Below are 13,374 nucleotides of genomic sequence, written 5' to 3'. Positions count from 1 at the left end.
AGGGCACAATTAAAATTAAGGGAATTCTTCCTCTAAATCAGTAATCTGTAACATACTATATACTGTCCACCAAGATTGAATAGTTTATTGGACAAGCTGTCAAATTGAACAGTCCCAGTAGTACACTCCCGGTAGTCTCTCTGCTGAATTGTTTCAAACAGTTGCTGCTAACGACTAGTTTCTCATTTGTTATGTAATGTGCTCAATTATAACTAATCACTTGTTTCTGGAATTATTTTTTCTCATAGGATTGAAGTGTTTCTGCTCCCACTGTGTTGCAGCTAACTACACCTGTGAGACAGATGGACTCTGTGTAACCACTGTCACTCGCTCAGGCAATCAAATAGCACGCAATAAAATGTGTGTCTCGAGTGTTGACCTTATACCTCCTGATAGACCGTTCCTTTGTGCTCCATCTACAAGTGGTGCTGCATCGAGTAATTGTTGTAATAAGGATTTTTGCAACAACTATGATCTTCCTATGCCAACCAGGGGTAAGCTTCTGAATGGATATTTACATGGATTTTATTGAATCTGTAGTAGTACACTAGACTAACGTTAAGAAAAAGGTATGGAGTTAAAATAATCTAGAGTTTGTTCTTTTTACGCAGGATATGCCAAGTCCTAATGAAAGATAATTGACTTGAAGCGTTAACTTTGTATCTTTCTCAACAGATGTTGACTGAGTCTTTTCCATATTGTTTGTGCTTCAGTTTTCTCACATCTGCAGTATTTTGCTTTTGCACTGAAGCTATCCAAGCAGTGAAATAAGTGCATGCTGGAGTTCCTTTCGATTCCGCCTCACCTTTTCCTTTCCTCGTCTAATCTCACATCATAGTACATTTATCTAGCTTCCCCTTAAATGCGTGTATACTATTGACTTTCACTCACTCCATGAGTAGCAAGTTGGGCATTCTGATCACTTGTTGAGTAAAGGGATTTCTTCTGAATTCCCAAATTGAATTCTTTGAAGACAAACATATATTGATGGCCTCTGGTCTTGCATTTCTCCAAAAACGGAAACATTCTTTCTTTGAATTTTCTTTTCATAATTTTACATAACACTTGCATCATTCATCAGTACTTTATCCTGACAAATCCAGTTTGTTGTTCCTATCTTAATTTCCACCCCCCCGCCCCACATTTCAGGTATTATCCTTGTAAATCTTTGCACCCTCTTCAATGCGCCTTATCATTTGATAGTATGCCTACAAGAATTACACACAGTATGCCAGGTGTGATCTAACCAGTGTTAAGTACATAGAACATTACAGCACAGTACAGTACAGGCCCTTCAGCCCTCGATGTTGTGCCGAGCTGTCATACCAATCTCAAGCCCATCTAACCTACACTGTTCCAAGTACGTCCATATGCTTATCCAATGACTCTTTAAATGTACCTAAAGTTGGTGAATCTACCACTGCAGGCAAAGCGTTCCACTCCCTTACTACTCTGAGTAAAGAAACTACTTCTGACATTTTTTTGTCTGCATAAACCTATCTAAACAATTCTGCTTTCCAATACTTGGCCCATAACCTTGAATGTTCTGATAATTGAAGTCCTCATCTACATTCTTTCTAAAGGTTTGAGATTTCTTGCTTCTACCATTCTCCCAGGAAATGCATTTTAAAAACCAACATCTCTGGGTCCAAGACTCTTTCCTAAACTCCCCTTTAAGCCTCCTGCTCTTCACCTTTTTAAAAAATACCCTTTTTGTTACTGATCCATCACCAAAGGGGTATAAGGTACTTTTCATTCACCCTTCAACCTTACACATTTTGTAACAAATCCCCTTAAACCTTCTCCAGTCCAAAGGAAAACAACCTGAGCTTATCAATTCTCATTCCAGAGCTGAAATGTTCCATTCCAGGCAACATCCTGATGAACATCCTTTGCATCGCCCCCACCTTCCCATGCCCCCCCCCCCCCCCCCCCCCGCACTCCGTCCCCCTGCAATCATAACCTTTCTATAGCGAGGCTACCAAACCAGCACATGGCATTCTATGACTGCTAATAGCAAGTTTCCCAAGTTGCCTTAACCACCCAAGTGAACTGCCCTGCTACCTTCAGGGATTTGTGGACAAGCACCCTATGTTCCTTCTGTTACTCTGAGCTTGCCAGTGTCCTGCCGTTTGAACAGTCTTGTTTTATTGCTTCTTCCAAAGTGCATAACCTTACTTTGTTCAGGGTTAAATTCCATCTGCCACATACATTGGTAATGTAACTGATTTTCAATTCTATTCTTCCCAGAAATAACCAGTTTTTTAAAAAAAAATGTTTATGGCCTCCAATTTGGGAATTTAGCTGTGTTTTTGATTTCAGTGTCCAAATCATGAATATGGTTTATGAGCAACAGTCTCCAAGCAGTCACCTTTGTGGGCTTTCCAAAGCTGGTACCAGGGTTTAATTGACATGATTTTTCATTGCATTAGAAATCCTTGTTAGTGAAACATTTTCAGGTTATTTTTACTTCCTAAATGTCTGTAAGCTAGGTTGCGTAAATAAATGGGGACCATCTAGATGTGAACTCATTAACCAAGTTAGGAAGTTGTTAGCTAGGATTGTTCTATCTAACCTTGCCTGTTGAATCTTTTTCTGTATGATTGATGTATTTGACTAAACACTTGTGATGCATGGGTAGATTTGTTCAACATTTTGGCATATTTTAACCCACCCATTCTTGATATGACTACTATCATTTGATGCAATGACTGCCCAAAAATGCTCCATTGGTTACTTACAATTGCCATATAGCTTGGTTTAGGAAAATCTTGCAGTAATTGTGGCAAAAATTATTCAAATTCATTAGTCTTGCTAGGTAATGATGATACCAACTCCTTGCTTTATTTCTAATGAGATAGGAAAGAAAATAACTGTTGCCTTAAATCCAATTCTTTGAGCTACAATGAGTAATTTCGAGAGACTCTTGCTTCCTTGGTTCAGAAGTTTACATAGGAATAATTCCTTTCTTGTCTTTAAATTGCAGGGAGAAAACACTAAGTTATTCTTTTGCAATCTTGAACTCTGAACTTCATGCACAGAAGTGTGGAAAATACAGCAGCTCAGATGTAGCTTTTGAAAAATAATGCTAATCAAGGGCATGCTAAAAATTGATCACTTACACTAAATGATTCAGTCGTGATCGATTCAGTGGTCCCAAGTTAAACTGATTTATTTTATACCATACCTCCTGAGGGCTGTAGTTGGGAGTCTGCTTTAAGACTAAAATATGATATTGAAGCAATTTTGCAGCATTCCAGTTGGCCTCCACCATTGAAAAATTGAAGCAGAGCAAAATATTATTCTTGGTGGCAACAATGTAGAATCAGTGTTTTCATGTCATGTGTTTAGTAAAAATAATGTATTTGCGTATCACTGGTGAAACAAATGATTTCTATATATTGCAAAGTCTCTAGCATTGTTCTGGCTTTTTAACTTGGTAATTCTGCTTGTGTATTATTCCTAGAGACTCCAGCAGAACCTCCCTGGTTAAATTTGGGGCCTGTGGAATTGGCAGCAGTCATCGCTGGACCAGTTTGTGTGGTTTGCATTTTATTAATGGTGGCCTTCTACTATTTTCATAATCGTGCAGTAATTCACCATCGTGTTCCTCATGAAGAAGACCCAACTTTAGATCATCCTTTCATTTCCGAGGGTACCACACTCAAAGATTTAATTTATGACATGACCACCTCAGGATCTGGTTCAGGTAAAAGTCCACTTTTATCTAATGAATTAAGTGGAAGGGAGACGAAAACTGCAAAGTCTAGAAATCTGAACTAGGTGGAAATGTACTGCAAGTTATTAAATGTTGTGGGTGTAATTGTTAGATATAGTACAAGTGTAAAATGGCCCACTTTGAGTTAGTGTACTGTTACCTGTACGAAACAAGTTATCTATCTTCCAACTCAGTTTGTTTTGTACTTTTGTCTCGTTCCTTCCAACGAATGGCTGTGTTCAAATTTTATTCACTTGGTTTCTCTGCCTGGTGTGGCTGATTCTACTCGAAATACTTGGGACCAAACGCATGTTAGACTCAAGGAAATTAAAGTGAAAACCCTAGCCATGAATGATAAGGGGGGAGAGGAGACAAGCAGATAATTGGGTTATTGAAAAATCAATATGTTGGCTAATTATGGTGGATACAGATAAAAATAATTTTGGCTCATGACATTGTTAGAAAAATAAGTATTTCTAATAAAATCATAAAGGTTTCACACAATTCTGATCATTTCAGCACACAAATAATACATCGTAAAATGATCCAGTTCAGACTCCTGGAGGGTTTTGCTGTCAATAAGGGCGTAAAAGACATGGTTGAGGAATGCTCATGCAGGGTGGTAATTTCCAAAATAGTGGCAAATGAAAGCAAAAGTTAGGCATTGGGAATATGCCAGTATAGTAGTTAGTAGCAACTTTAAAGGTTTTATTTATGGTAGAAAGAAGGATTTAGAGACTTGAGTTGAAAATCGAACAAATTGCTTAGTTAGCTTTGTCAATGAGCAGGACTAAACGAGTGGATAGTTCCAGGAGAAAGTGAGGTTGAGGAATGGCTACAAATGTAGGAGAATGCTGATACTTGTCACTTGAGTACGAAAGGAGCTAGCATTCATTTGAAGTGAACCCCCCCCCCCCCACCCCAACAATTTTAACAAGGCAAGTAGCCAATTTTCTTGGAAGTCAACATTTCAAAAATCAGTACAAATAATAATTCTGTAATGCTTTTAAGTATTGCATTTGAATTTGGGCTTTGAGGTATTTTAATTTAAATGTACACCATTCTTTTGTAGTGGTGTATTATATTTTGAACTATTTATTATATGCTAAATTAATTCCAAAACTCTTACATAGCTTATGAATTGTCGTTGAACTAAGAAATAAAAAACAGACAGATGTGTTTAGATGTACCAAATATTCACTCGCACTAGATCAAAAAAAGCACATGAATTGATGCAGTTGTAACTTAGTCTGTTCTGTTAACTGATTACTAATTGATTAATCTTAATATTTTAGGGCTGCCATTGCTTGTACAAAGGACTATTGCCAGAACAATTGTACTGCAAGAAAGTATAGGTAAAGGCCGGTTTGGAGAAGTCTGGCGGGGGAAGTGGCGAGGTGAAGAAGTTGCAGTAAAAATTTTCTCTTCTCGTGAAGAAAGATCGTGGTTTCGTGAAGCTGAAATTTACCAGACTGTGATGTTGCGCCATGAAAATATTCTTGGATTTATTGCAGCAGATAACAAAGGTGAAAAACTACATTCATTTGCAGTGCTAATACTGGATTACTAAGTTTTTTATGTTGCCCATGACTTTTCTGTACCTGGTGATTTTTTTTTTTCTTTTCTTTCTGCCCCCCCCCCCCCTCCCCTCAAGTTCAAGCCATTAGTTTGACAGCATGTATATTTTAACTTCTTACTCCTACAATTTGAAATGAAGTAAATCTTAGCCAACTCTTGGATATTGCTGTGTGACTGACTAAAGCCAAAGCCCCAGTGTTTTCCATGAGAGAGTGGTTGAGTAGCACTGGATCGTGTTTTGAGTCATTGCAGTATATGTAACAGGAAAGTTCCTCCAATTCTAAATACTTTGCAGACAACAGACCAATAATTTGAGGCAGAGGCCAGTGGTCCATGCTGCTACCTCTGTAAAGTACTCCCTTGGTAAGTTGCTAATAAGACTGAATTTCATTTATTGACAGAAACCTGTTCAGATCGTTGGAATCCATTAAGATGTCTGGTTATGCAAAGTATATTTTTTATATAGTTTAGTATCCTGGCAAGGAAATGACCAAGTGTGTCCATGATATGGCAGTTGACATTTTTTATATGGATTACTATATCATAGTTTACATACATGTCAGTAAAACCTTTGACAAGGCCCCAAATGGGATCGAGGGTAAGTTGGATGCAGTATTAGACAGGAGACAGGGTGACTTTAAAAAGGCGGTCTTTGTGACTGGAGCCCAGAGTGCAGTGGTGTACCACCAGGTCAGCGCTGAGGACCTTGTTATGTTCATAAATGATGTAGATGGAGGGTAACTAAGTTTTCCTGGATGGTTGACAGTGAGGCAAAGGGTCTTGAGCTACAGGAGATATAAATGGATTAGTCAGATAGGCAAATCAATGACAGATGGAATTTAACTCAAATGTGCGATGATGCACTTTGGAAGAAGTAACAAGACAAGGGAGTACTCGATGAACAATAAGACGGTAGGAAGCTCATAAGAATGGAGGGATCTTAGGGTGCCTGTTCATGATCCCTGAAAGTGGCAGGGCGTGTTAATAGGTTCGTTAAGACAACATATGGGATGCTTGCCTTTATGGGTCAAGGCATGGATTTATGAGTATGTTGAAGCTGTGTAGAACTTTCGTTAGGCTACAGTTGGAATACAACGTGCACTTGTCACCACCAGTGTAGGAAGAATGTGAAAGCTATGGAGTGGGTGCAGACAAGATGCACCAGGATTTTGCCTGGGATACAGCAGCTCAGCTGTGAAGAGAGGGTTGTTTTCTTTAGGGGCAGGCAGGTTTGGGCGGGGGGGGGGACCCTGACGGGTATATAAGATTGAGGGGTATGGGCAGGGTGAATAGAAAGCAGCTGTACCCCTTAGACATAAGGTCAAGAACAAGGGGAAAAGTTTTGAAGCGAAAGGCAGGAGGTTTAAAGGGGATTGATAGGTGTCTGAAGTAATCTGTCAACTTTTAAATAGTACTTGAAGTGTCATAACAGTCAAAGCTATGGGCCTGATATGAGAAAGTAGCACTAGTGTAGGTAGTCCTGTGTTTTTGGTGCAGACTTGATCAGTTGAAAGGCCTCTGTTGTATGATTCTACCTGTTACCCATCCTTAATTTTGCTTGAGAAGGATGCAACAAGCATTGGAATCCACTAAGATAAAGTTGAAGATAAACAAAAGAGATCCTACAAATATATTAAGAGCAAGAAGCCCAAACCCCACCACCACCACCACCATCCACTTAAGCCCTTAAGGATCGTGGTCATCTTTTTGTTGAACCCAGGAGATGGGAGAGATACTAAATGAATATTTCACATCAGTTTTTTTTCTGTGGAGAAAGAAATGGTGCCTAAAGAATGCAGAGAAATAAACTAAAAACTCTTCACATTACAGAAGAGGAAGTTCAGGAGATCTTAGAAGATAAAGGTGTATAAATGTCCAGGACCTGATCAAATGTATCCCAGAATGTTGTGGGAAGCAAAGGAGGAAATTACGAGACTCCTGGTCGGAAAATATAGGTGAGGTACTGATGACTGGAGGGTGGATAATGATGTACCTTTGCTTAGGAAAGGTTGTAAGAAGAAACTGGGGAACCATAGACCTGAAAGTCTGACTTTGGTTCTGGGTAAACTGTTGGTGATCATAACAGACGATAGGATTTGTGGATATTTAGAGAGGCAAAACTTGATCAGGGATAGTCAGCATGTTGTTTGTTTGGATTTTAGTAAAGCCTTGGATAAGGTTCTGCATGGTACACTCATTAAAATTAGATCACCTGGGATTTAGGGTGAGCTTGATAGTTGGATACATAATTGGCTTAATGGCAGGAGACAGTAATGGTGGAGGGTTGGTTTTTGGATTGGATAAAATAATGAGAAGTATAGTATTGATGGTAGTTGTCTTTCCCAAGTTGGGGCATTTCAACACTAGGGATGCATTTTTAAGGTGAGATGAGAATGATTTTAATAAAGACATGAGGCAGTTTTTTTGAGTTCGCATATGGAATGAGCTTCCTGCTGTAGTGGTGATGTGGGTACAATTACAATGTTTAAAAGACACCTGAATGGATATATGAAAAAAGGTTTGGAGCTTTGTGAGCCAGGAGCAGGCAGGTGGGACTAATTTAGTTTGGGCTCATGTTCGGCATGGACTCGGGGTCTGTTTCTGTGCTGTATTAGCTTCTAAGGGCATGTGAAAAGGAAAAGTTACAAGCAGAATCAGGAGAATTTGCAATTTGGGATAGCAAAATTGCAGGGAAGCTAAATGATCTGAGTAGGAAGAATGAAGCATTGAAGGAAATTAGTATTATTAAGAAGGTTGTACTTGAGAAATTAATGGGACTGAAATTTGGTAATTCCTTGGGGTTCAAGGGCAATGTTCTAAGGTCATGGGTTTCCATGACAGCATGGAAATTGTGAAATCTGAATTTTGTGGAAATCTTGAACAAAAAGCTAGTCAAGTGGTAACCATGTAACCTTTGTCAATTTTGTTGTTTATAGTGAACCAGACTCTGTTTTTTAAACACAGCTGGATGAGCGCAGCAGGTCAGGCACATCAGAGGTGCAGGAAGGCTGACATTTCGGATCTAGATCCTACTTCTGAAGATGGATCTCGGCCTTAAACGTCAGCCTTCCTGCGCCTCTGCTGCTTGGCCTGCTGTATTCATCTAGCTCTAAACCTTGTTATCCCAGATTCTCCAGCATCTGCAGTTCCTACTATCTCTGAAACAGGTTATTTTTAATGTCCTCCTTTTAAAGAAAGGAAATGCGAAAGACTTAAGTATTCTTAAGAAGGAAATCTGCTATACTTTGATCTGGCCTGAATGTAACTCCAGACCCATAGCAACATGGCTGACTCCTAGAAACAAAAATAGATGTTGCTGGAAAAGCTCAGCAGGTCTAGCAACTTCTGTGAAGAGAAATCAGTTAATGTTTTGGGTTCAGTGACCCTTCCTCGGAACAGTTCTGGACTCAAAACATTAACTCTGATTTCTCTTCACAGACGCTACCAGACCTGCTGAGCTTTTCCAGTAGTCTCCACTTTTTTTGATTTACGGCACCCACAATTCCTTCAGTTTTAATGGTTCCCCCATAACTGTACTCCAGGCAGTTAGGATGGTTGTAGTTGTTGGGGATCAGTCACTTCAGTCTTATCACATCACTCCAGAAATTTTTCAGGGTAGTGCCCTAGGTTTGGCCATCTTACGTTACTACTTCAATGATCTTCCCTCCATCAAAATCCAGAGCTGAGACATTCATGCTGTGGAAGTGCAAGGGAATAACTGTCTGCAACAAGAGAGAATCTAACCATCTCCCATTGATATTCAATGGTATTGCCATCACCGAAGCCCCTACTATTGGTACTCATTGACCAGAAACTGGACTGAAGAAATTCTATAAACACACTAGCTACAAAAGCAAGTCACAGGCTGGGAATTCTGCAACAAGTAATTCACTACCATCTCCTCAACCTGTCCATGATTTAAAAAACCTACAAGTATGAGGGAATAATCTCTGCTTGCCTGGATCAGTGCATTTCAACATTTCTCGAAGTGCAACATCATTCTGACGAAAACATTCCATCTAACACCATCAATGTTCATTTCCTCCAACATATACACACATGCTTGCACACAGTGACAGCAGTATGTACCACCTACAAAGTGCACTGTAAGATAGTACCTTGCAAACAGTGAGCTATACCAACTAGAAAGTCAAGGACAGAGCAGGTATGTGGAAACACTACTGTTGGCATTATTCCTCCAAGCTATATGCCATTTTAACTTAGAAATGTATTGTCTTTCCTTCACTATTGTTTCGAAACCCTGAACCTCCATTCCTTATGGCACCGTAGATTTGCTTGTACCAAATGGACCGCTGTGATTCAAAAAAAATTCACCGGGGCAATAAATGGTAGTCTAGCCAGCTACGTCCATAGTCCGTGAATTAATTTTTTAGAAATTGAAAGGTATTATCAGAGCAGTCGTAGTAAGTTCCTGTGTTGCATCCTGTGTACGATGCTCATTGCTGTCATTATACAGAATTGGCCACAATAACGAATGGATTATTATGATTTATCATTTAGTCAGAAAATTTAGGTGATATTATGCAGGTGTGTAGAGTTGGCCTTCATGATAGGATATTTATGCATTTGGAAGCTCATCTTGTGATCAAATATGTCAAGGTTGCAAACTGGCTGGTTTATTCTGGGAGGGAGGAGTAAAGTTGATAGCTCAAGAATGGAGTTTGGAGTGGGGGAATGAAATCAATGGTTTAATTGTTCTGAAAATAGGTATATAGTGTAACAGGTGGTAGATGGTCCCTTTACCCTCATTGTGAGAGGATTTGTGTATAAGAGTAGGGATATTTTAACTCTTACTTGCCCAGACGAGGTCTCACCGGAGTATTGTATGTAGTTTTCTTGAATGCGAAGATGAATGTTGTAGTGGGCTGCAATAATAGTTTGCTGGAATAATGAATAGACAGATTGGATTGATTAGGACTACATCCTCTGGAATTTAGAACGATGAGGATTTCATTGAAAACATTGACCAGATATAGGGAACAGGGTTGGATGATCAGCTATGAATCATGAGTGGCTGAGCAGGCTTGAATGACTGAATAACCTACCCCTGGTGCCATTTTGTTTTTCCCCCAATATTTTGCCAAAGTTTCTGTTGTTGCAGCATTGAATATCTGAATAGTCTAGGTCTGGAGAGGCAGTGGTGAATTGAGCTGAGTATCATTAGCGCACAAGTGGAAACACGTACTGAGATCAGATGGTGTCACTGAAGGGCAGCGTGTAGACTAAAAATAGGACATCATTTCAAATTTTTCACAATTGCATTTTTTGTCTACTATATTTTTGTTTGAATTGTCACATGCTGGCGCTAGGTTTCAGTGAGTTGTTTCTCTTTTTTAAAATATCAATCATCATAACCAAAAGCTGAGTTTTTAATGAGAACATAACCTTGAATTGATTAATGCAGCTTCTGAAGTATTAAGTCCTGGAATCTTCGTAAGTAAAAAGAGTTTAGCTCATTTAATTACTTTAAACCAGCAGCTTTTTATTGGTACACAGACAAGATTGCACAATCTGATCCCTAATGTAACTGAGAATGTCCTTGAGTCTCTCAGCATGCAGCTTAGTCAGTTGCTATAAACCTGTAGCTGTGATCATAAAGATTTTGTCAGTGAGTTGTGGCTAGACCAAATCATTATATTGCAGCTTGAATCTTACCAGATGATCAAAATTGAATTTATTTTCCCCGACAGTCCAAAATTTGCTCATCATTTTTTCACAAAACTTGAGATTTAACTATGGGTGTATCTTACATTTAGTTCTGATTTTAGATGCTGCATACAAATTAAATACAAGTGAAATAAATAAGACCAAAATCAAGTCTGTAGGGGGAGAAGTGAGGGAAATCACTGGGGAGCAAACATCTTCATCAAGAAGTCAAAAAAAAGCACAACTGTAATGATAGGTAAGGATTAGGGTAAAAAGGAATGATCTTTTAAAGATGTAAAAGAGTTGAAACTGAGAATGAAATAAAATTGCTTGTTAATTGTTACTATCTATCAGTACTGACAGTAAACCGCAACGGCACTTGGACTGAATTGGATGTAGGGAGCAATGACTAATCATTCAACATTGAAAGAAATTGGAGCTTACTTTGAGACGGTCTTTTAAACTATCCAGCAGTTGAAGGAAAACCTGTTGGTGTAGATTCAATGTGATCATGAGTCAATCTTGCAACACAGCAACCAGTAAAACAAATAGAATATTGAGCTGCATCATCAAATTAGAGCAATGGCCAAAGGCAGTCATGCTGAAGCTGTACACTGGTTAGGCCAAGCTCTGTGACTACTGTGATCAGCTTTAGTCACCAAAGGAAATAACTGAATTTTGGATCTAAAGAAAAGGACCATGAAACCCAGAGTGAGAAGGATGAGTGCATGAGGAAAGATTTGAAAATACTCTTGTGCATTAAAAGAAAACAACTTCTAAAGAAATATATAACATAGCAACTAGAATGGAAAAGGAGAATTCTAGTGAAGGATTTTAAATTCAAACCCGACGTGAATGCAGGGAAATGATTAGAAAATCTTAACAAGACTAGCTAAGAATTGTTAATAAGGGGTACTTCACGCGAATAATGCGTAATGATTCCAAAGAACAGGTTAAAAACCCTAGACTTGCTCAAGATGTTTAGATGAGGTAGTGAGAGGAACCAAATTCCTATGTGGAAGGATATTCTGAACGGATTTTATTTACCTCTTGTGCAAAACTGATTTTGGGTATCTATTCAAAAGTTACCATAGTCGGAGCAGATGGTAGAGTTTCTCTCTCTTGAGAGAGCCAACTGGTAGTGGTTTGTCTAGAGGGCAGCACACATGAGGCAAGGGCAGAGGTTGAGGAGGAGTGTCCTTCATGATAACCTCCGCCCATGCAATGATTTAACCCTGATTGTTGATGTTACTGTATATTACAAACCAGCCATTCAGCCAACGGAGCTGACTGGCTGTCTTCGTATATGTTACTTGTGATTCGGCAGAACTTAATTTTATTACAATTACATGCTGTTGCCTTGGTGATGCTCTCTTTAGATAATATTTGTTTCCTTTTGTCTTCAGACAATGGGACCTGGACACAGTTATGGCTGGTATCAGATTATCATGAACATGGCTCCCTGTTTGACTACTTGAACAGGTACACCATTACTGTGGAAGGAATGATTAAATTGGCACTTTCCACAGCCAGTGGACTTGCACATTTGCATATGGAAATTGTTGGTACACAAGGTAAGGGTCTGAATTTGCATTTGTTACCTTTTTGTGATACAAAATAGTGCCAGGATTTCTAAGAACAAATTGTCTATTCTGTTTAAAAGTGCCAGTAAACAAACTGAGCGGACATTATTTTTTAAAGTCATCAGTCGTTGCCTTGTGTATTTGCCTGAAATTCTGATTGTACTTCAATGATTTAAGAGCATTAAAGTCATGATATATGGAAGTTGCTTTTGTAAACTTGCATATTTACATGAAATACCACTTGTTAACACTTCTTAGCTGGTCGTCTTAACAATTTCTAATCATGTCCCTGCATTTATGTCAGGTTTGAACTTAAGCTTTGAGTAGAATTATCCTTTTACGTTCTTGTTACTTATTTCTTTAACAAGTTGTCCTCTGGTGGCATAATACATACCATCTATGTAGAACAAGCATAATGTTGACCAGAAGCTTGCAGTTTTTTGAAATTGTTTGCCCTCCAATTTGAATACCTTTCCTTTCCACAGGAAAACCTGCTATTGCTCACAGAGATCTGAAATCAAAAAACATTCTAGTAAAGAAGAATGGAACATGCTGCATTGCAGATTTAGGATTGGCAGTAAGGCATGATTCAGCCACAGATACAATTGATATTGCTCCAAATCATAGAGTGGGCACAAAAAGGTAATGCGCACGTGGATGTGGCAATGTTTCCACTTATGAAATAACTAAGTGTTAGATCTTCCCAGGTTTGAAGTCTTATTTTGGAGATTGCTGTTTTCCTCCTGATGTTTCATTTCGGTTAACTATAGATCTGTTTTCTTTAAAAGAAAACAGATGTTTTTCCTGTGGGATTGTTGCATTAGTTGG

At 38.8% G+C, this 13,374-nt stretch overlaps 1 protein-coding gene across 1 annotated transcript in view; it reads left to right on the top strand.

Moving 5' to 3' along the window:
- Positions 1-13,374, top strand: part of tgfbr1b (transforming growth factor, beta receptor 1 b) — a 59,566-nt gene that overhangs the window by 33,207 nt on the left and 12,985 nt on the right. The window contains exons 2-6 of the mRNA XM_048529052.2: positions 249-494; positions 3,467-3,709; positions 5,014-5,244; positions 12,370-12,537; positions 13,032-13,188. Coding sequence (XP_048385009.2) covers positions 249-494; positions 3,467-3,709; positions 5,014-5,244; positions 12,370-12,537; positions 13,032-13,188 — 1,045 coding nt within the window. The remainder of the gene's footprint in view (positions 1-248; positions 495-3,466; positions 3,710-5,013; positions 5,245-12,369; positions 12,538-13,031; positions 13,189-13,374) is intronic.

This window comes from Stegostoma tigrinum, chromosome 5 (genome assembly GCF_030684315.1).
Source record: "Stegostoma tigrinum isolate sSteTig4 chromosome 5, sSteTig4.hap1, whole genome shotgun sequence".
Lineage (NCBI taxonomy): Eukaryota > Metazoa > Chordata > Chondrichthyes > Orectolobiformes > Stegostomatidae > Stegostoma > Stegostoma tigrinum.
The sequence above is the reverse complement of the archived record's forward strand: the minus strand, read 5'-3'. Positions and strand labels throughout refer to the sequence as shown.